Source organism: Ornithorhynchus anatinus, chromosome 1 (assembly GCF_004115215.2).
Source record: "Ornithorhynchus anatinus isolate Pmale09 chromosome 1, mOrnAna1.pri.v4, whole genome shotgun sequence".
In the NCBI taxonomy this organism is placed as follows: domain Eukaryota; kingdom Metazoa; phylum Chordata; class Mammalia; order Monotremata; family Ornithorhynchidae; genus Ornithorhynchus; species Ornithorhynchus anatinus.
The window spans coordinates 31,815,344-31,838,221 of NC_041728.1; the positions used below are offsets into that span (position 1 = coordinate 31,815,344).

The 22,878-nt window shown below is 50.1% G+C and overlaps 1 protein-coding gene across 1 annotated transcript in view; it reads right to left on the reverse strand.

The window, feature by feature from the left end:
* The window catches only part of SPTB (spectrin beta, erythrocytic), a 152,823-nt gene that overhangs the window by 75,129 nt on the left and 54,816 nt on the right, over positions 1-22,878 (reverse strand). The window contains exons 2-9 of the mRNA XM_029059295.2: positions 22,138-22,359; positions 10,305-10,456; positions 6,927-7,100; positions 5,573-5,664; positions 4,884-4,964; positions 3,999-4,114; positions 3,400-3,512; positions 2,448-2,635 (exon numbers count right to left, since the gene is read on the reverse strand). Coding sequence (XP_028915128.1) covers positions 2,448-2,635; positions 3,400-3,512; positions 3,999-4,114; positions 4,884-4,964; positions 5,573-5,664; positions 6,927-7,100; positions 10,305-10,456; positions 22,138-22,285 — 1,064 coding nt within the window. The 5' untranslated portion in view covers positions 22,286-22,359. The remainder of the gene's footprint in view (positions 1-2,447; positions 2,636-3,399; positions 3,513-3,998; positions 4,115-4,883; positions 4,965-5,572; positions 5,665-6,926; positions 7,101-10,304; positions 10,457-22,137; positions 22,360-22,878) is intronic.

Genomic DNA, 22,878 nt, shown 5'->3' on the forward strand with positions numbered 1-22,878 from the left:
CTGTCTCATGCTCTCTCCATTCTCATAGTCATCACCAGGGTGCAGCCTCTGCCCCACTGGAGTAGGGCAGGACAAAGCTACCACGGGTAACAACTACTAAAGAGAAGGTTGGGATTGTTGAATTAAGGATGACCCAGATGGGAGTAGCTAAAAGGCTTGGAAACTTCAGCGGGGATGGACCGTGGCTAGACTGTAAGCCCGTCAAAGGGCAGGGACTGTCTCTATCTGTTACCGATTTGTACATTCCAAGCGCTATTTGCACATAGTAAGCGCTCAATAAATACTATTGAATGAATAAATACTATTGAATGAATTGTAATTCTTCTTTTGAACTAGTTACCAGTTCCTCTCCCCCCTTCCCCTTTTTAGACTCTGAGCCTCTTGGGGTTCAAGGGACTATGTCTGAATAATCACCCTTGGGCATCCTTGGCACACAGTAAGCCCATACTAACTATAATCATTATTATAATAAGATTGTTCATTACATTCTACTGTGAACTCCTTGAGGGCAGGGACCATAGGTTTCACTTTTTTGAAATCTCCCAAGTAAGCGGTTCTGCACACAGTGGAAGCGTAATAAATGCTTAGGACTGTGACCCCCATGTGGGACAGGGACTATGTCCACCCTGATAAACTTTTATTTACCCCAGTGCTCAGAACAGTGCTTGACACATAGTAAGCGCTTGACAAATACCAAAAAAATGCAATCAAATGGATGAATGGAGAAGTACAAATCTTCATCTACCACACTCACTCAATCACTCACAGAATCACTATGACTGTGGCCAAGTCACTCTCCTGCTGTGACCCTCAGTTTCCCAGTTCATGCATCCACTGACCAACCTTCCAATGCTGTGGGAGGAATAGCTCTCTTCAGATCTCTGTGTGAAGAGACTGCCACATAAATTCATTCAATCTCATTTATTGAGCACTTACTGTGTAAATGCTAAATAAGGAGAAGAAAAAGGCTGTGGAAGAGGAGGGAAAGAAAGCGAAGAAGGGGGAGAAAAAATGGGGAAGAAGCAAAAGAAAGCGGTAAAAGGGGCTGGAATGGAAGAAAGAAGGTAATGATCCCTGCCAGTAGTCCAACAAATGGAGCTGTAAACCGAGATTTCAGGATAGCACTGTAATGAAAGAAATTCCCACCTTATCATAGCAGGGTAATAAAGCTGTTTTCTCATAAGCCTATTTGGAGCAGAAGTCTTGAATTTCATTCTAACCTTTGGTGACTTAGGCAAATCGATTCCACGCTCTGGGCCTCACCTTGCTTTAAAAACCCTTTTCTTTGTTCAAGGAGAATGTACGATCCTTGTCATCCTTTGTATTCAAAGAGGAGACCACTAATGGCGAAATCCCCCTTGTGTGGCTGGAAAGGCCAATAGCCTGGCCACACTGTGGACAAAAATAGACCTTGCCGTGTTGTTATACTTAATGTTTGCAGCACCTGCCACTGTTTTCTCTTTTCCCTCCCTGTATTTGCTGAAGGCAGCAGAGTGTGCTGGGAAGTTAGATGAGGTAATGTGTGCTGACAGCTTTGATTTTCAGAAGTTTAACAATGTCTGCTACTATCATTATCAACCCAGAGCTGGGGAAAAAGGTGTTCTGCCTATCCAGCTGACTTTCATTCATTCATGCATCCAATTAATCATATTTATTGAGTGCTTACTTTGTGCAGAACACTGTAATAAGCACTCAGGAGAGTACAAAATAATAATAGGCACATTCCCTGCTCACAACAAGCTTACAGTCAATAGGGGGAGAGATACATTAATATAAAGAAATAAATAAATTACAGATATGTACGTAAGTGTTGTGGAGCTGGGCGGGGGGACAAATAAAGGGGACAAGTCAGGACGATGCAAAAGAAAGTGGGAGAAAAGGAAAGGAGGACTTAGTCAGATAGAGACAATCCCTGACCAATGACGAGCTCACAATCTAAACCAAAAAAAAAATTAATAATAATTGCATTTGTTAAGTGCTTACTATGTGCCAGGCACTGTTCTAAGGGCTGGGGTAGATACAAGGGAATCAGGGTGTCCCACGTGGGGCTCACAGCCTTAATCCCCATTTTACAGAGGTGGTAACTGAGGCCCAGAGAAGTGAAGTGACTCAGCCAAAGTCACCCAGCTGACAAGCGGCGGAGCTGGGATTAGAACCCATGACCTCTGACTCCCAAGCCCGGGCTCTTTCCACTGCGCCATGCTGCTTCTCTCTGCACAGAGGTGGTAGTCGAAACCTTGGGAGTGAATGAGTTCTCCAAGGAAATGGGTGTAGACAGAGACTAGAAGGGACACCCACAGTTAAGGGGTGGGAGGAAAAGGAGGAGCCTGTGAAAGAGAGTGAGAATGAGTGGCCAGAGAGATAAGAGGAGAACCAGGAGAGGACAGTATTCGAGAATGTGCGTTTGTGTATGTGTATGTGTCTACAAACACAAGTCTTTCCCTTACTTTGGTGGCTTCTCCACGGTGCGGTAGGAGCTAAAAGTCTGCAGCTGCCGCTGCACCCCATCCAGCGAGTTGGCAAACTTGCGGCTGTTGAGGACGGCGATGGTCTGTTCGATCCAGGTGAGCAGGTCCGAGGCCAACCCACTGTACTTGTCAATCATCTTCTCAGTCTCCATGGCATGGTCAATCACCTGAGAGAGCAGAGGAACAATAGGGCGGATGAGCAGGGTGGATTTGGGGGCTGCTTTATGGTTTGGGAGCCGTCTGTTTCTCTGAAGAGTTAGCAGTATCAGATGTATCTGCTCGTTATGTATGAATAATTTGGAGGCAGGGGAGTAAACTGGGAGTTGGGGACAGAGTCCATGGAGGGGAAGTTACTTCCAGTTGATTTTTACAAATCAAATGGGCCCAGAATCTGGTAGTATTCAGAGAGGAGTCCTTTGCTGGAAAGCGTTTGTGTTTCCTGTCCCCTTAGATCATCAATTGCCAGAGGGCAGGATCGGGGAGTTTGGTCTCTGGATTGCTTGGCACCTAGACCATCCCCTAGATATCAACCCACCACAATTAAACAAAACTCAGGATTCTGGGAAGAGCGGAGAATCAACCAGTAGAGTAAATAAGTCCTGGGGTCCAACACGACAGACAAGCCTGGGTTTAGCCAGAGCAGCTGAATGCAGCCAGAGTAGCTGGATGGGATATTGTAGCTGTGAGGAGATGGAGGGAGACTGTGTTGGTCTTTATAAGCTGGGAACAATTTCAGCACACCCCAGCCTGAGATGTGATGGGACAGGACAAGGACAGGACTCAAAAGGCCTATTTGAGTGGAGAGGTTGGATGGTTTTGGGGAGAGTTTCTGTTTACTCTTTGTCTTGAGTTTTGCTCAGACTCGGGGCAAAGTTCCCCAGTGGGAAGGACTGGGGATTGATCGGAGCCAGCAGCAGATGATGGACTGTACCTTGCCAACTCGTTTGCCCTCCACAGCCAGCACCTTCATCTTCGAGAAATAGTGGTAAAATGCCACCACGTAGGTGATGATGGATTTCTCATCGGGGTTTTCCGTGAAGACATCTGTAAAGAGGAAAAATGTGGTTTTGTGAGAATGGGCTATTCCATTTAATCATAAAAGTGAAAACCCAGAAAAAAAGCTGATTCTTCAGAATATTTGTCCTGAAAGTCATCTTACGCCCCTCAGAAAGGAGTCATTTGTAGTTGGACAACATTTAGTGGGTAAAAACCTCCAGCAGTGAAGGGATCATATGGCTGAGGTTCCCAAGGGAAGGGAAATCCAGGTGGGAAAGAGGGAAGAATCACTGAAAGACAGGGCAAATTGATCAGGAGCAGGGAGGAAGACGCTGGGAGTGCTTCACAGGCATTAGTAAAGCGAGCCTTTGGTAGAGATCCTCAGCATTTTGGGCAAGCGAGTCCTTTAGTGGCACCAGAGAGTATTTAAGCCTGGGAAACCCCATGCAAGCAGCAGGGCATTTGAAACAAAGCAACACAAGATTCAACTCTGTGTCTCACGAGGGCCAACGGATTGGAGGAGAGGGAGCTAACCTTCTGGATCGAGGAGCGGGATAATGCCCAATTGCCTCTCCGCCACGTTGAATGCATGTTCCAGGTTGTGCCGGGCATTGGAGTGCTTCAGTTTCTCAAAGTCAATCAGGTCTGGCCTGGGGATAAAGCCAGACTGTTAGAAGGAGAACCCTGCAGGGCCTAGCAAGGGCAAGCCAGACAGGGCGGGGCGAAGCATTCACAGGGAGGTGGTGGAGAATCTGGCCGGCAGGGGAGGTGGAGGAATGCTCCCTGGCCTGGGGGGGAATATTGGGGAAAGAAAAGGAGACAAGAAGGATCAAAGGGTTGGAAGGAGAGGAGTTTGAGCCTGTGCCTGAATAGGCATCTGTCTTTCATGGGATGGAGATTTTACACATACACACATGCACACACCCATCTTGTACACGCTTCCCTCTTCTTTGCAGCTACTGTGATGTTTTTCAATTGAGTGGACCTAGGGATTTTTGAGAGCAGGGATTGTGTCTACCAGCTACACTGCACTCTCCCAAGGGCTTGGTACAGCCCTTTGCACTCTATGAATTCCACTGGCCGACTGATTGGATACCCAAGCATGAAGTCCTCCCACCACCCTGTAAGTAGTCCTTCTCTCTAGCCACCCCTCAGCTTCCATATTCACCCTCCCTCTTAAGACAAGAGGATTGGGAGCACCATGATTATGCCTGTTGAGAGCATGATACCTGGGTCATAGGTTACATTTGCCAGGCTCTCAGCATATACGAATTAGGTCACTGAGGAGATTAAAAGGCAGGGTGGAAATTCCGCATAAATCCTGAACAAGGAACTGCCTGAAAGTACCCAATTTCCAAATACCCTTAAGTAATGATGTTTCAAGATTTTTGGTCCCCAAGAGCCCCACCTCTGTCTTACCTGTGCTTGTGTATCAGGGCATTAAAAGCCAGACCATCCTTCCAGCTGGAGGTGAAGTTGTTGACATTGACGTTGGGATAACTGCATTGAGAGAAACATAGACAGCCTTGAAATCACTACCTTTGTCTCCTGGCCCCTGTTTGAACCAAATCAGCGAAGCTGGGGAAGCAGAATGGCCTAGTGGATTCCACACAGGCCTAGGAGTCAGAAGGACCTGGGTTCTAACCCCGGCTCCACCACTTGTCTGCTGTGTGACCTTGGGCAAGTCATTTAACTTCTCAGTGCCTCATTTACCTCATCTGTAAAATGGGGATTAAGATTGTGAGCCCCATGTGGGACAGGGACTGTGTCCGATGAGCATGTATCTATCCAGTGCCTGGCACATAGGGAGGGCTTAACAAATACCATTAGAAATAACCAACACAGAACAAAAAACATGGAACCTGCTTAAGACTGATGTCTCTGTCAGTGGGGCATCTGTGAGGAATGCCCTCCTGTTAATCTCCAAAATGTTCCTCTTTCCTAAGGCCAAGGTCTCCCCTTCCAAAGGTTGTGTAAAAAATTGGAAGGGTTTGTAAAGGAGGTCTCAGATAGTGGCCCTGGTCAGCCTCTGCCTGTTTTTCCACATAGGGATGATTCTGCCTTTGGAGTGGGAGGAGAAGAAGAAGCACTGTGTTCTCAAAACATACCCTGCTGTCTTCATCTGACACCACAGCAGCAGCGCATCCTTGGCTGAGCGAGTCTCCCGACCTTCTTGGGTTTGGACCACAATATCTTGGATCTGGAGGAAGTTGGGAGGGGAAAAAAGGAAAAATGTAATCCAGGCATGTCTTCGTCCTCTCTTGTCACTTTCTCCTGCCCTTGATTACGTCTGCAATCAGAGCAGGGTAAATTGTGCAGATAGCAGCAACATGAGCAGCAAAAGGGCCAAATAAACCTGCCGTGAGAATCAGCCACTCCTTTTGGGTTCCGCTTCTGATCCCTTTCTGGTCCACTCTGCTCCCAGCAGGACCAGGGCATAAGAAGTTCTCTCACACCAGATTAGGAAGTCGTTGACCTGAACTTTTTTGTTGTTGGGGGCTCAGTGACTCTAATGAGTTGTTGTGTTGAGAAGCAGCCTGGCCTAGTGGTTAGAACACAAGACTGGGAGCCAGAAGATCTGGGCTCCAATTCCGGCTCTGCTCCTCACCTGCTGTGTGACGATGGGCAAGTCATTTCATTTCTCTATGCCTCAATTCTCTCATTTGTAAAATGGGGAAAATACTCCCTCTTAAACTGCGAGCTCCAAGTGGGAAAGGGACTGTTTCTGAGCTGATTTTCTTATATTACATCCACCCCCCAAATTTAGGACAGTGTCTCGGCATATAGTAAGGGTTTAACAAATACCACTGTTAGTAGTGTATTTATTAGGTGCTCCTGGGATTTGGGGGTCTTGCTTACTTGGAGAGATTGAAATCCGGTGGAAGAGTCTCTTTCAGATTCTGGTTGGCTCTAATGCTGTGTAGGTCGTGGGTGGCCTGGAGCTGGAGTCGCCAGATTCAACTCCTGGTTGCCACCTGTGACTCCTTCCCCTATATTTATGTGCCCTTTCCCCTTACCCACCCTCTACAACTCCCCAGGTCATATTCCTTTTCTTCCCAGGACTCCCCAGATCATCCATCTGAATCGTTGGACCTGTGGTTTGCAAGCCAGTCCATCATCCCCCTTCAAAGTCCCTTAGGTCCTCCTTGGACCAACAGCTTCTGGTGAGGTGAGAGATCAGCTCCTTGAAACAGCAAGACCCTCAGCCAGGTCCCAGCCAAATCAGCAATTTCTACTCAGCTACTTGTAAGGACATGAAACTGTCAATGGCAATATGGTTCACTATTAGTTTCTTTCACTTGGGTCACAAATCTGGCGCTTTAGTGTCATAGCCTTGGGCACTGTCCTTGTCTTTACATGTCAGATGGAGGGCAGGAGAGACCAACATTTTCTAACTAATGTTTTACTAAAGTTTCCACTGCTGCCTTGGTCTTGAAGGAGACCCTCTTTCTGTTTTCTTACCTGGAAGCGGAGGATGATTGTCCAGATGAGGCCCAGAACCAGACGGTGGTTGCCGTCTACGATGTCGTGGGATCCCATGTTCTCCAGGTGAACTCGTTGTTCCTTGAGAAACTGAAGTGCTTTGTCCACATTCTCCAGACAGTGGATGCGCATCTTTCCCTTCGTGGGCTTTGGCTGAGAGGAGGTGTAGTCGGCGACAGCAGGGAGCAGCCGAAGGAAAGGGCAATGGGTTATTGGAAGGGGCCTTTCATTCATTCATTCATTCATTCATTCATTCATTCATTCATTCATTCATTCAATAGTATTTATTGAGTGCTTACTATGTGCAGAGCACTGTACTAAGCGCTTGGAGTGTACAATCCAGCAACAGATAGAGACAATCCCTGTCCAATGACGGGCTTACAGTCTAATCGGGGGAGGCCGACAGACAAGAACAATAGCAATAAATAGAATCAAGGGGATAATCACCTCATTAACAAAATGAATAGGGTAATAAAAATATATACAAATGAGCAAATGAGCACAGTGCTGAGGGGAGGGGGAAGGGAGGGGGGAGGAGCAGAGGGAAAGAGGGCTTAGCTGAGGGGAGGTGAAGGGGGCAAGGGGAAGGAGCAGAGGGAGGAGGGGGAACAGAGAGGGAGTAGAGGGAGCAGAGGGAAAAGGGGAAGCTCAGTCTCAGAAGGCCTCTTGGAGGAGGTGAGCTCTCAGTAGGGCTTTGAAGAGGGGAAGAGAATTAGTTTGGCGGAGGTGAGGAGGGAGGGCATTCCAGGACAGCGGTAGGATGTGGGCCAGAGGTAGACGGCGGGATAGGCATGAACAGGGGATGGTGAGGAGGTGAGCGGCAGAAGAGCAGAGTGTGTGGGGTGGGCAATAGAAAGAGAGAGGGGAGGTGAGGTAGGAGGGGGCAAGGCGATGGAGAGCCTTGAAGCCCAGAATGAGGAGTTTTTGTTTCATGCGGAGGTTGATAGGCAACCAGTGGAGGTTTTTAAGGAGGGGGTGACATGCCCAGGGCATTTCCAAAGGAAGATGATCCGGGCAGCGGAATGAAGAATAGACTGGAGTGGGGAGAGACGGGAGGAAGGGAGATCAGAGAGAAGGCTGACACAATAATCCAGCCGGGATATTATGAGAGCTTGTACCAGTACGATAGCCATTTGGATGGAGAGGAAAGGGCGGATCTTGGCGATACTGTAAAGGTGAGATTGGCAGGAGTTAGTGACGGATTGGATGTATGGGGTTAATGAGAGAGCTGAGTCAAGGATGACACCAAGGTTGTGGACTTGAGAGACGGGAAGGATGGTCGTATCATGCACAGTTACAGGGAAGTCAGGAAGAGGACAATGTTTGGGAGGGAAGATAAGGAGCTCAGTTAGTCCAAACAGTTTGGGTCAGTTTTGGCCTTGGGAAGAAATGTCTAAGGATGGACGGCAGAATGGTCTGTTTCCTGGGAACAAATTAACCAAGCATCCTCCCTCCACATCATGCCCCTCTTGACCTTCCTCAACTCTGCTTAACTTCCTCATCTTCCTTGTTTCTATCAAGTTAGGATTCTTCTTATCACTTGTGCCCAATCACAGGATAATGAGGCTTGGGGCTGAGGCTTCTCCAGCTTCTGGCCAGGACTTGTAAGGTGGGAAGCAGTTGGTCTATGTTGGACGATCAGCTCTGCTGGGGCAACCAACCCACAAAGAAGCTTTGCCTTGTTAGGAGGAGTTGAGGGTTCTACCTCAAGAGACAAAAGGGTTTTGAAGAAGAGAGAGCATGACCCCTCTAGACTGGAAACTCGCTGTGGGCAGGGAATGTGTTTATGGCTGTATTATACTCTCCCAAACGCTTAGTACAGTGTGGAGCACAAAGTAAGTGCTCAGTAATTATGATTGAATGAATGACCCTCACCCCCCACCCCACTGAGAACACTCTTTCTGAGATAGCAAAACTTTTCACTAGTGTTACCTTACTGCCAAGAACAATACCATTCTCAATTTACAAACGGCACACGTGATCTGTCCCAGGGTGCCCGATAAGGCAGTGATGATCCTGGGGTCAAATTCAGATCTCCTGATGCCCAACTCACTGCCCGCCTACTGCAACCCAGGATGAATAAGGCCTCTTTATTTCCGAAGAACTTCTGATCACAGCCAACTTGCCAAGAACTTGAGCTTCAACTCCCCAGCAGCCTTCCTCAGTATTGTTCCCCCCCCTCCCTGGGGTGGAATTTTTGAAGAGGGTAAATACTACCAATTTCCCAAAGGGAAGACCTAACGTGACATGACCCCAACACAACCTCAACATCAGAAGGCTTATTTCAGGAGAAGAGCTGATCCTTCTAAAATGCCAGTATAAAGAGGGCTCAAAATCCTCAGAGCTCTTGTAAAGAGTCAGAGGCCCTACTGCGAGGTGAGCGGTCAATAAAACCAGAGAGGCACATAAACTTTTCCCACTGAAAGCAAGGTTACCTCAAGACTATAAGCTCCTTGTGGGTAGGCATCGGGTCTACCGACCCTACTGAACTCTTCCAAGAGGTTTGTATAACGCTTTGCAAACGGTAAGCACTCCAAAAATACCAATGATTGATTGACTTGGTCAAGGAGACTCTTCACTATTCTCCTTCCTCAACCAAGCCAACAGGGCCCAGTGGATAGAGCATGGACTTGGGAGTCAGAAGGACCTAATCCTGGCTCTGTCATTTATCTGCTGTGTGACCTTGGGAAAGTCGCTTCATTTCTCTGTGCCTCAGTTACCTCATCTGTAAAATGGGGATTAAGACTGTAAGCCCCTGTCCAGCCTGATGATCTTGCATCTACCCCAGCACTTAGAACAGTGCTTGACACATAGTTTTAACAAGTACCATTATTATTATTATTTTCATCCAAACCACAATTAGGGAAGGAGGAAAAGGGTTGAGATAAAGTCACGGATGCCGGACCCTGAGTGGGACATTTGAAGATGTATTCTTAAGCATTAGGAATAGAAATGAAGAAAGGAAGCAGCGTTGCTAGTGGATAGAACAAGGGGCTGGGAATCAGAAGCACATGGGTTCTAATCCCAGCTCCGCCATCCATCTGCTGTGTGACCTTGGGCAAATCACTTAAATTCTCTGCAAAATGGGGATTAATGCTGTGAGCCCCATGTGGGACATGGACTTTGTCCAACCCGATTAGCTTGTATCTACTCCAGAGCTTAGTACAGTCCCTGGCACATAGTATGTGCTTAACAAATACCGTTAAAAAAAAAGAACGACCATCAGAGTGGCCCTCCAAGCATCCTGTGGTGTCACTAGAGGAGAAAGGATACTGGATCTGGATGGGATACTGGGACTATCGAGGCGACTCTCTAGAGTTTTGCTGTGGTCTTTATTGGAGTATGGGGAGACTTTACCAGCATCTCTCCCGAGAGCACTTCCAGCAGCTTGATCAGCATCCGCCCATCCCGCAGGTCTTTGTAGAGGTCGGAGATGCGACAGGATACTCGGGCCAGATGGGAGTTCACCCATTTTGTGAAGGTCTTCTTCTGTACAACCTCCCGCTCATCTGCATGGGGAGAAAAGACAAGTTTGATGATTCCAGGGGTCTGAGGTCATGTGTTCAGAGCCCAGGTGGCCAGGTTCCCTCGCCTAAGGTGGCCCAAGTATAGGCCACTGCAGGTCTGAGAGGGTGCATTTAATATCGATGCTCACTCTGAGGGCAAGTAGAGTTCGGTTGCTCTCAAAACCGAGACTGGAAAGAGAAGATAACAGAGCCTCCTGGGTTCCGTGGCAGGTGACGATGTCCCCGCCCCTCTGCAACTTGCGCGACACTGCCTAGAGCTGCCGTTTCCCAGCGTCCAGCATCCTTCCATCCTCTTGCCTGACCCATCACCTCCCTGAGGACCTGCTGCACCCAGGAGGGTCCAGTCCAGTCAAAATTATGACTCCCGCATGATAGAATACGGCCGGGGATGATGGTGTGTGGTGATGGCTGCTTTATTCTCTTATGAAACTCCCCCAACCCACTATGTGGACTCTAACGGTATTCCCTTTCTATTGATGGAGGGGTTTCAGAAGACAGGGCCTATAAAAAGCAGTCACCATCCGAGGCTCTGTGGAGAAACTGATCTCCACAGAGAGGTGATGCTGATGTAGCACCACCCCTTCCTATCCCTTCAGATACCCCAAATCATGCCTCTTTCTTGGCTGGGGTGGTGTTGTAGAGCCCTGCCCAGAAACACAGGCTACGGAAAGTAGGACAGACCCTATATGGAATGTGCTGACCTCCAGGGAGAGGCACAATTCTTTGTGCTATATGGACCATTCCCTGACTGCCTTTCAATCTGCCCACTAGAGTGGAATTTCCCAGACTTCCCAGCACTCAGGGATGCTTTCCTACAGAGTTAAGCAATGGAAAGAAGTCCCAGAGACCTAACTATAATTGTGGGGAATGGAGAGCCCGGGGACTGGGATTAATTTCCATTAGCTCTTTCGCTCCAGCTGAGCCATGTTGCTCACTCAGCGCATTTATTCCTACCATTACTCCGGAGCCCATCGGAAGACTTCCAAGTGCAATTTGAAGCAGGTGAGCCAGGGCCAGATGGAGTCCAGGGCTCTGCTTCATCCATAAAATGGGTCTGAGGGAGGGTCAGGGACAGGGAAGGGGCCCATGACCCATCAGCAATGTCTCTAGGCTGCTAGTAGCCTGGGGGGGGGCTCCTCTGTTAGGACTGAGGGGGGAAGGATTAGGCTGTGATCTCACTCCACAGAGGTCTGACAAGGGGAGCCAGATGAGGAGAAGTTATGGCAGCTAAGATCCTCTCCTGAGGTCCCAGAATGGACTGCCTCTTGAGACTCCCAATCTCACTCATCCGGCTGACCTATCTCTATTGCTGCTGGAAACCTTGCTATAAATTCAGTTTTACCTCTTCTTTCACCATTTTCCCAAGCCTGTGGCCAGCATAGCCTAGTAGATAAAGCATGGACCTGGGAGTCAGAGGACTTCGGTTCTAATCCTTGCTCTGTCACGTGTCTTTTGTGCAACTTTGGGCAAGTCACTTAACCCCTCTCTGCCCTAGTTACTTCACCTGTAAAATGGGGATTGAGACTGTGAGTCCCATGTGGGACAGGGACTGTGTCCAACCTGATTAGCTTGTATTCAGCCCGGTGCTTAGTACAGTGGCTAGCACACAGTAAGCACTTAACTAACAGCATTAAAAACCCCCCACTTTCCACAACCTCCTTGTCCCCGTCCTAAAAACCTTTCCTTGCACCTTCCCCCAAAGTAGCAGCTGTTCCTCTGCATTGAGTTTGTGGAGCTTCTTTTCCTTCACTGTTGACCAACACAAACTTCCTCCTCTGGTCTTCCAGACTCCACACCGCCTGAGCCAGTGGCTCTCTCCCAATGTCTGCCCAGATTCACTTTGTTCCAGTCTGCTGCTTCCCCTCCTGACCCTTACAGCCTCCTGGGAAGCCAGCCTGCCGACGATATTCCCCAGTGAGAAAGGGCTCTTTCAAAGTGAGGCAAAGGAACACACTACTACGAACTGCCCATCCTCTCTGCTGTCCTGCCACAGTCCGTTTTCACACAGAACATTTCAGCGCTCTGCTCCCACCCGGAGGACTATCTTCTTCCTCACCCTTTGATGTGAAGCTATATCTCACTGTGCTCAGAACACTGGCTCATCTGGAAGTTAAATCCTGGGAATATAATCTCAACTCCAGAGCCAAACGTCAGGGCATTCTAATGCCTTGTGCTGAGCCATGTATCTGTGGCCATTCAATAAATGAGGCCCAGTGATTCTGCTATCTCCTGCTCCAGCCAGTTTCTTCAGGAACTTTCTTTGATAGTTTCTGGTGAATCCAGTGAGATGCAGCTCCCTGGGTCTTTCTGCATCTGGTGGAGAGCAATCCCGGGATGCCTGCCTTTGTGTAAAGAGGGAGAGGGACTTGGGAAAGGCAGAGTGATTGAATGAATGAAAGGCACTCCTAGATTCCTTTCTCCACTGTTTCAGCATGAGCATTGCTTATCTCCTTAATAAGTAAAGGGGTCTCCATCTCTCTGAAGGTTGGAGCCCACCAGGGCGAGACTGCGATACACTCAGATGTTCTCCTTGACAGCTGGCACCATGATTTAACAGGGAGACGCCAGCTTCTGGGAAATCCCTCTAAGACTAAAAAAAAAAAAACTGAAAAAAAAACCGGCTGAAAAAACCCCCCAAAACATCCATCATGTTGTTCTGGGGGCCTCTTCAGAAGAAAAGGGGCAGGGGCCTGGAGGGGAATGATGTTTTTAGTAGGTAGACAGAAACAGAAGTGTTAGCAAACAAGAGTCAGAGGACCTGGGTGCTAATCCTGACTCTGCTTCTTGTCCGCTGTGCCTAAATGAACTCATCTGTAAAATGGAGAATAGGACAGTGAGTCCTATGTGGGACAGGGACTGTGTCCAACCTGATTAGGTTTGTATTCAATTCTGGGCAAGTCATTTAATTTCTCTGTGCCTAAGTTAATTCATCTTTAAAATGGAGAATAAGACAGTGAGCCCTGTGTGGGATGGGGACTGTGTCCAACCTGATTAATTTGTATTTAATCCAGAGTTTACTATAGTGCCTGGCTCATAGTAAGCACTTTAAAAATGCCATTAAAAAAATAAAGAACCCGAGGGAGCAGGCCTGAAAGACAGGAGACAAATAGATGGTCAGAACCATCAGTGTGACCACTTCAGACAATACAGAGAAGAGGGCGCAAGTCTGACCATTATCATCCATTCATTAATGTCGAATAGCACTACTCTGCTCGGATGATGTATCACATCATCTGCTGCAGTTGAAAATAGCTGGTGTCCTACAGCAAGGACTCTCAGGTTTACACAGCATGGAGTTGGGGCAGGTTAGCATCTTCTCAGGGATCGTGAGAGCTCTTAACCTCCCTTTCCAGGTAGAGTTCTCCCATGTTGACCCAGGCCTGGGCCAGAACCCCTCTTCTTTCTCTGGTTCACTATGATGGGAGGCAAGGAATGGCTGCTTTTGTTCTCCTTTGTGGCTTTGATGCTAGTTGCAGCTTAGAGTTTTAGCTCCTAGGATGAAATGCACAATTTTCATTCCTTCTCCTCCCCATGAAAAAAGGACTAGATTGTCCAAATAGTAAAACAAAACCCCTATAGACATCATTCCAATAATGATCTTGCGGCTATCACTTTTATCCTCCCAGGTGTTTTTCCATCATTAGCATCCGATTTCCTGGTCCCCCTCCACCTGCTGTGTCCCAGACGGCTTAGTGGCTCCTGGATCTGGCAACTATTAATAGGCCTCTTTCTAAGTCACTGCTGACCCCCTTTCCTATTTTCTGAGCCCTGCTTTTCAGGCATAATTATTCATCAGGCCTTTACCAAGCCTTCCCCCACTACCCTTCCCTCCCCCCCAGGCCTAAGGCACCAGAGTAAACAGTGAGAGGTTACTGGAAGAAAATTCTCCATCACTGCCAAAGCTTCTTTTAGCCCTCTCCCCAACACCTGCACGGCATCAGGTGTGAAACTTCATGGCAAGATCCAATCTCCCGAGGTTCCCAAAGGAGGGTGGGGGGAAAGGACAGGGCAGGAATCTCTTCAAGTCAAGAGCACTGGAGTACTCCTTCCAGGCTGTGGGCCTCGCCAGGAACACTGAAGCATTCCTTCCAAGCTGGGCTGCCCTGCTAGGAGCACTAGAACACTCTTTCCTAGGCTGGGCTGCGCTGCCCCTTCTCCGACAGCCCATCCTTCATCCCGATTGTGCTTACGGCCACGACAGCTTCCAGAACGAAACCAGAGGGATGGCGAAGCTGGCCAGAGAGGCACCTGTCAGCTTTCATGGAAAAATCTTCCAGCTACAATTTCCTTGGTAAATGCCAGCTTTGCAGAAATCCTCTTCATAACCTTTCCTAGTCTCTCTTTGTAGCAAATGCAGAAAGAAGCCAAAATCGGGAGGTGGACAGCAGCAGGGATAAATCATTCAGCGTTAAGAAACCCCCTCCAACCCAACCACATACCCCAAGGATGCCGCTGCCAGCTTCTAGGTGGAGGAAATATCTGTCCTGAGGGCTTTTAGCCAAAAAGGCCCTGGGGCAACACCCGGAGGGCACCAAAACCCAACCCCCAAGAGCTGCCAAGGTCAAGTCTGTCTTTTCATTCTTCTCTTTCTCCCCTTCTAACAACAGCCCTGGCACAGACCAAGCATTCAGTTTTAATTTGGTTAAGAGCTGGGCTTGCTAATCTCATTTGAAGGCTGCTCTTTTGAAGCAGACAGATGCTATAGCTCGTGCTTGAGAGCGCCAGGAGACAGGGTCTGGATTGAAGATGGGGGTCTGGAGACGAGATGCCCGTGGCTGAAATTAAGACAAGGCTGCTTGTTAAAAATTAGCCCTACGGGGCAGGTTCCAGCAAGCAAGTGGGAGGGAGGGAGGTCTTGGATACCAAGGAGGCCGGGAGGGCTTGGAGAAGGGAGGGCACCCAGGTTTCTCCCTGCCACAGAGAAGGAGTCGGACAGAAGGGGCTGAAGGCCGATTCCAGCTAGGTAATGCCCGGGCACCACCAAGCACTGAAGTAACTGTGTGGATGGAACCTTCCTAGAGGCTGTGGAAGAGACCTGAAGGCTGGAATGGAGAATTCAGTATCCCAAGAAGGAAGCAATTAAAATCCCTAATTCCTTGCTGTACATCATCAGCAGTGTCAACAGGAGGGTCACATCTTCACTTTGAGGGTGGGGGCCAACTTGAGGCAGGGCCTTGAGGAGGAAGGGCAAAGAGGGAGAGCGGAGACATAAAGAGGAGGAAGAGAAGCAGCGTGGCCTAGTAGTTACAGCACGGGCCTGGGAATCAGAAGGGCCCACGTTCTAATCCTGGCTCTGCCACTTGTGCGCTGTGCGACCTTGGGCAAGTCACTTCACTGTGCCTCAGTGACCTCGCCTGTAAAATTCATTTACTGGTATTTATCATGAGACGCAGCATGGTGAAGTGGATAGCGCACGGGCTGGGGAATCAGAAGGTCATGGGCAATAATTCCGGCTCTACCACTGGTCTGCTGTGTGAACTTAGGCAAGTCACTTCACTTCTCTGTGCTTCAGTTACCACATCTGTAAAATGGGGGCTGAGACTGTGAGCCCCACAGGGGTCAGGGACTGTGTCCAACCCGATTTGCTTGTATCCACACCAGTGCTTAGTACAGTGCCTGGCACAGAGTAAGTGCTTAACAAGTATCATTATTATTATTATTACTACTACTACTATTATTATTAGGTGTTTACTGAGTGCAGAGAACTAAGCACTTGGGAGAGTGCAATACAATAAAAACAGACACATTCCCCACCCACAATGAGCTTACAGTCTAGAAGAGGGGAGACAGACAATATTAATATAAATACATTGCAGATATGTACATCTGTGGGATGCTGTGGGGATGGGATGGGGGATGAACAAAGGGAGAAGTCAGGGCGACAGAGAAGGGAGTGGGAGAAGAGGAAAGGGGGGGCTTAGTCGGGGAAGGCTTCTTGGAGATGTACCCTTTGAAGGTGGGGAGAGTCTGGGGCTTAAGACCGTGAGCCCCATGTGGGACATGGACTGTGTCCAACCTGATTAGCTTGTAGCTACCTCAGTGTTTAGTACAATGCTTGGCACATAGTAAACGTTTTACAAATACCACCGTGACTCTTATTAGAGCAACAGTGGCCCCGAGGGATTCACCCCAGTCAATTCAACATGATGCTGCAGAGCATCTTTCTCCAAAGTCACTGACTCCTGAGGGCCACCTGGGCCGACCCTTGTTCTGAATACCTGGCATGAGTTGACTACTGCTGGCCAGAGCAGATCCACTTGGTGTTTCATGGTCACTTGTCTTGATGAGCTGAGGAATCTCGGTCCCCACTGGGGGCCGCTGGCCATGACAAGATGCCCATAGATGGGGTGAGCATTTGGTGAAAATCATATCATGACCAACAGTGATTTCACTCTGCACAAGCTCTCCTCATTCTTCCACCACCCACTCCCTGACCCTGCAACTGTGGATTTGGCTCTCACGGGAAATGAGTTTTGACCCAAGGGAGATGCTTTGGTTCTCTCAGGTGATGCTAAGGGCAAAAAAGAAGTTTCCAGCCAAGAGAAGAGGAAATCTGGGAGTTTATGAGGATGGGGCCAGTGCAGGCTTTGGGGGCTGGGTGTAATTTGGGGGAATCTCGGGCTGGAGAAGCACTTGCAAGACTGTAACAAACAAGGACCAGTTCTTGCCTCCAAGGTTCTCTTTCTCACTTTCCCTGAACCCGAAGCCGAGAGCCCAAGGACTATTTCCATTCTGGTATACCTCTGGAGTGTCCCTCTCGGACATACGCACTCTGCGACATCTATCGCCCTTGAGGTGGAGACCTGTTTCCTTTCCTTCCTACTCAGTCTCTATCCCCACCCACTGCCTGGATCCTCTTCCTGAAATATCGTTCAGCATATCATTCCACTCCTCAGAAAACCCCAGTGGTTCCCCACCTCCCTCTAAATCAAGCAAAATCCTGAACGTTGGCTTCAAGACTCCCTACAGTTTTCCCCATCTTACCTCTCAGCTCCCTCCACCCACTACTCAAGGCAAGGCCAACTCGCTCTCCTAGCTCCTCTCAAACTCACCTTCTAACAGTTCCCCACGCTTGACTCTCTCACCCTAAGCGGCTCCCCTAGCCCAGGACTTATTCCCTGCCCCATCAAAATCTGCGAGAATACAGCTCTCCCAGTCTTCAAAATTCTCCTAAAATCCCACCTCCTCCAGGAAGTGTCTCCCAATTACTTCACAACACCCTAGTCATACCAATCCAATGGGTAACATTAGCACTTGTATATTTTAATCCTATCCTCAGCATTTATTGTTTCTGTGCGGGTGACTGTATCGTCGTTTGTACCTTCAATTCTGATAGTTCATGTTGACTAATTCATGGTATTATCTGTTCTGTCCTTCCTTCTACTCTTTATGCATAGTTTTGGTTTATCTCACCCATTACAGCATAAGTACACTGAAGCAGTTCACTACTTAGGAGAGTCTGAAACAATAAAGTCGGTATACTTTCCTACATGTTTAGAACAATGCTCTGCACTCCATAAGCCCTCAATAAATACCACTGATTGACCAACGCCTGACCGCCTCCTCATTTGAAGTCATTTGTGCAGAATGATTTTTACCGTTTATTGTGAGTCTAGCCGGCAGCCACCTGGAAAACAGCCCATCGTCCTTCCCCCGGCACCCCTCCCTCCCCCGGGCCTCTGTTACCAGCCCCACATCCCTGACTTTAAATGCCTGATCTCTGACACTGGTGAACTGCCAGTAAAAAAAAGTTTTAAAAATTACTCATTTTTATTCACGCCACATATATAAATCATTCTCGGCATTCGGCAAGCCTAGCGAGAGGGATGGGGATAAGTGTGGTGGTCTCGGCCTCTGCTAGCGGAGGTTACTGCCGGTCTCCCTGTTCTGCATGCAGGTGTTCTCCCCCACCTCCTCTCCCACCCCAGGTGGGGTCAGAGCAGGGATCCGAGTTAGAGTCGGGGGGGAGCCCTGGCTGCCGTGACTGTGTGTAAGTAGGAGTGGGAGACCCAGTAGCAACCCACACAGGCCAAGGTCGAGACTACCGGGGGCTGCCAGCACCCAAGTTTTCCCCTTTTTTCCCCAGTGCATCTCCAGCCCCCTTTGTGGACTCCCAGCCGGACAGCAGCAGAGACCGCATCTCTTCTCTCCACTTGGGGGAAGGAAAGAATCCCTCTGGTGCCTGGGGGGGGAGCAGAGATGCAGATCAGATTTGGCTGCCAGGCAGGAGCCTTCTGATGCCCGGCCGGTTCTCTGGTGTTGAGGGACAATCCCTCCCATTTGCTGGCGGGGGCGGGAGTCAGGAACAGCAAAGGGAACAAGTGCAGGAGGTTGGCAGGGGCGGACACAGAACCAAACAGCACCCAGGCCCTCGGCTAATACCACCCTACTACTCCAGGAGAAGATTCAACCTGGTACTGTAAGGGAGAGGAGAAGGCAATTCTCCCAGCTGCCCCCTTCTTCTCGCTCCACAACTCTGACGACCTCCTGCTCCACACCACTTCACCAAATTGGACACACGCTTGATCTCATCAGCACTAGCCACCGTAGAATCTCTAAGTTTACCCCCTCCGAAAACCTACCTCTCTCTCGTGACTACCGCCTCAGACTCTTTGCAGAAAAATGTTTGGAACAAAGTAAGCACTTAACAAGTACCATTATTATTATTGTTATTATTATCTCCTTGCCTTTCCTTTCCAGTCCATTAAACTCCTCTGCTCCCCAAATCATTTCTCTGAAACTGTTCTCCAGACATCTCCCCACTCCTCAAAAACCTCCAAAGGCTGCCCATCCACCTCTGCCTCAAACAGAAACTCCAGACCACTGACTGTAGTTCCTCCGTAGACTCCTCGGTAAAATCCTCAGTAAATTCCTCTGTAGGCTGTAAGCTTCTTGTGGGCAGGGATTGCGTCTACCAACTCTGCTGGATTGTATCTTCCCAAGCATTTAGCAGAGTGTTTGGCACACAATGAGTGCTCAATAAAAATCACTGACTAATTGATGTGAGGTACTCAGTCCATTCTTTCCCCTTACTTATTCTCACTCCTCTCCCACTATACGCCAACTTGCACACTTCATCCCTCTCAAGCCAACCTACGCACTGGATCTCGTTCTCACCTTTCTCACCGCCAATCTCTTGCTCAGGTCCTCTTTCCTGCCTAGAACTCCCTCCCCCTTTAAAAATGGTCTGCCCTCTCCATCTTTGAAATCATATCTCCTCCAGGAAGCCTTCCCTAAGTAATTGCTTATCTCCCCAGCCCATTTCTTCGTTTACTGCTACTTCAGGTCTTCCACAACTCCTAAGCACTTGGGTAGTCACCACCCCACCCACCTTAGCTCTTATGTGCATCAATCAATCAATCGATCGATCGATCGACCGTAGTTATCGAGCACTTACTGTGTGCAGAATACTGCAACAATAATAATAATAATAATAATGGCATTTGTTAAGCGCTTACTATATGCGAATCACTGTTCTAAGCACTGGGGGGGGATATAAAGTGATCAGGTTGTCACAGTCTTAATCCCCAATTTAGAGATGAGGTAACTGAGGCACCGAGAAGTTAAGTGACTTCCCCAAAGTCACACAGCTGTCAAGCGGTGGAGCCAGGATTAGAACCCATGACCTCTGACTCTCAAGCCCGTGCTCTTTCCACTGAGCCACGCTGCTCCACAGAGTGTACAGCATCTCCTTGCTATACTAAGCAGTTGGGAGAGTACAATATAACTGCGGACTTCTTTAGGTGGGTGACTTGGGAGAGGACATGGCTCCTCTGCCTTCTCCCGTGAGTCACTTCTTTCTCGGCCCCAAGGCCCAGGTTTAGGGGAAAATCCTGACCGGGGTATGATACCTAGGTTTGGGTCTAGATGCGGGAGGCAGAAGTCCTGGAGAAAGAGGCAAGAACCTAAAGTATCTTGATCCAGCAGGTGAAGAGGGAAACATTAACACAGGGGGGAACTTGGGGACCTTCTAGAGTTTTTAAAGATGAGAGTCACGCAGATCAGGGATAAGGAGTTGATCTCACTCGGCCTCTCCCTTAATCAATACCACTGATGGATGAATGGATCGAGTGATTCCTAGGCCCCTCTCAGGGGCAAGCCTCTTCCTCACTCTCCTTGCCTTCCACAGGACTAGGATCAGGAATTCCTCCCTACCCATCTAGTTGGGCTGAGGTGATCCTTGAACCTCTCAGAAAGGATAATCAAGATAGAGAACTCCGAGGGGCAACTAAAGGCAACTGAGTGCTCTTCAGTTTCATCACCTGTAAAATGGGGATAAATACCTGCCCTCCCTCCCCCTTAGACTGTGAGCCCCAAGTGGGACAAGGACTGCGTCAGATCTACTGTCTTGTATCTACCCCCAGCGTCTAGCACAGTGCTTGGCACAGAGGAAGTACCTAACAAATGCCTCTATTGTTTTTATTATTATTATTATTATTATTATTATTATTATTATCTTTATTATAAACGAGAGAGAGACTGTAAACAGTGCAGGTTTAGGAAGAGAAGATCACTCTCTGCCACTTGGGAACTTTGACTTTTGTCTCTTAACCCCAACTGCTTCCCCATCTTAATTCTCGGCTGTGGGTGCCAGTCAGTCGGCGTAGGCACAGACCAGTCCAACTTCATCCAAGTGAGGTGTGACGAGGTGGACGAGTGGTTAAGGCCGACTGCTAATCCGCTGTGCCCTATGTGTGTGGGTTCGAGTCCCATCCTCTCTCCTTTTTATTTTCCTTCTGTAAACTCATTAGGGGCAGGGGAAGTATCTCTTAAAACTCGGCTGCATTATACTCTTCCAAGCGCTTAGTACGGTGCTCTGCAGAGTAAGCACTCAATAAATACCACCGATACCAGAAACGGCGCGGTTTAGCGGAGAGAGCCCGGGCTTGGGAGTCGGAGGTCGTGGGTTCTAATCCCGGCTCCGCCGCTTATCAACTGGGTGACTGGGTGAGTCACTTCACTTCTCTGGGCCTCAGTTCCCTCATCTGGAAAATGGGGATGAAGCCTGTTAGCCCCGCGTGGGACAACCTGATTGCCTTGCCTCTACCCCAGCTCTCAGAACAGTGCCTGGCACATAGTAAGTACTTAACGAATACCATCATCATCATCAACGACAGTACCTCGTTGGCCCAACCTCCCCGGGAAGTTGCCGGGGGCCAGAGCAGACGGGGCGAGGCCCGGAGATTAGGCCCCGAGCCGGTGCCCCGTGGAGCGGCCCCGCTCCGGGCAGATGGGAAGACCGCCGACCAGTGAAGTCCCACCAGAAATCCTCGGGGCCGGGCCCAGGAGGAGCCACTCCGAGGGTCCGCCGGAGCAGGCCGCGGGATCCCGGTGCCCGGCCCGGGGCCTCCGGCCTCGGCGGGGCCTTGGCTTCTCTGAGCTTCACCCCTTCCCCCGGTGGGTCCGGACCGTCGGGCCGCCAGACAGTTCGCTCCCCGTGGGAGGGGGCCATGCCCACCCGCTCCGTCGCTTCGGACGGCGCCAAACGCTCGGCACGTCGGTCGGCGGGGCGTGAGCGCTCGACAAACCCCATCGACGGCGGGCCCCCGCAGCTCCTGCGGCCCCGCCGTGTGCCATCCCCAGTTGGGCACCGAGGAGGGGGGACGGGATCCCGCCCCCCCCCGGGCCCTGCGGCCCCCCGGGGAGGTAGCCGGTCCTCTTACCCGCTAAGGCCTTGATCCGGGAGCGCTCGAAGAGGCGGGCAGAGCTGTTGTCGTTGTCCAGCTCGTCGGGGGCCTCGTCCCAGCGGGCGTTGATCCGGCCGTACTGCTGCGGGACGCCCGGGCTTTCCAACTCGGTGGCCGATGTCATGTCGGGCGGCTGTCGCGGGCTGTCGCGGGCTGTCGGCGGCGGCGGCTCCGGCCTCGGTCCTCATGGAAGGGCCCCTGGGGAGGGCGAGCGGCGGGCCCCGAGTCGTTAAGCCCCCGCTGCCCCCTCCGCGGGCCCCGGGAGCCTTTCCTTTCAGGGGAAACTTATCCGGAGCCTCTGACAGAAGGGGACCCGCCCCGGGGCGGCTGGCCGCGCTGGACGGATGGACATCCTTCGCCGAGGCCGGGGACGGGGAGGGGGGGGGATGGCGGGAAGGGCCGAGTCTCACGGCAGGGGACGGGCACGGGGAGCGGGAGGAGGAGGAGGAGGAGGAGGAGGAGGAGGAGGAGGAGGAGGACCGGGAGGAGGATGGAGGATGGAGGATGGAGGATGGAGGATGGAGAAGGAGGAGGCGATGGAGGGAGAGGCCGAGCGGCCGCCGCAGCAGAAAGCGGGGCGGCCGCTAGGGGGAGCCACGAGGCCGCCCGTCAGGCCGGCCGGCGGCCGGTCCGTTCGTTCATTCATCCACTCCTACTTATTGAGCGCCTACTGTGTGCGGAGCACCGGACCGAGCGCCTCGACCGGACAATCCGGCA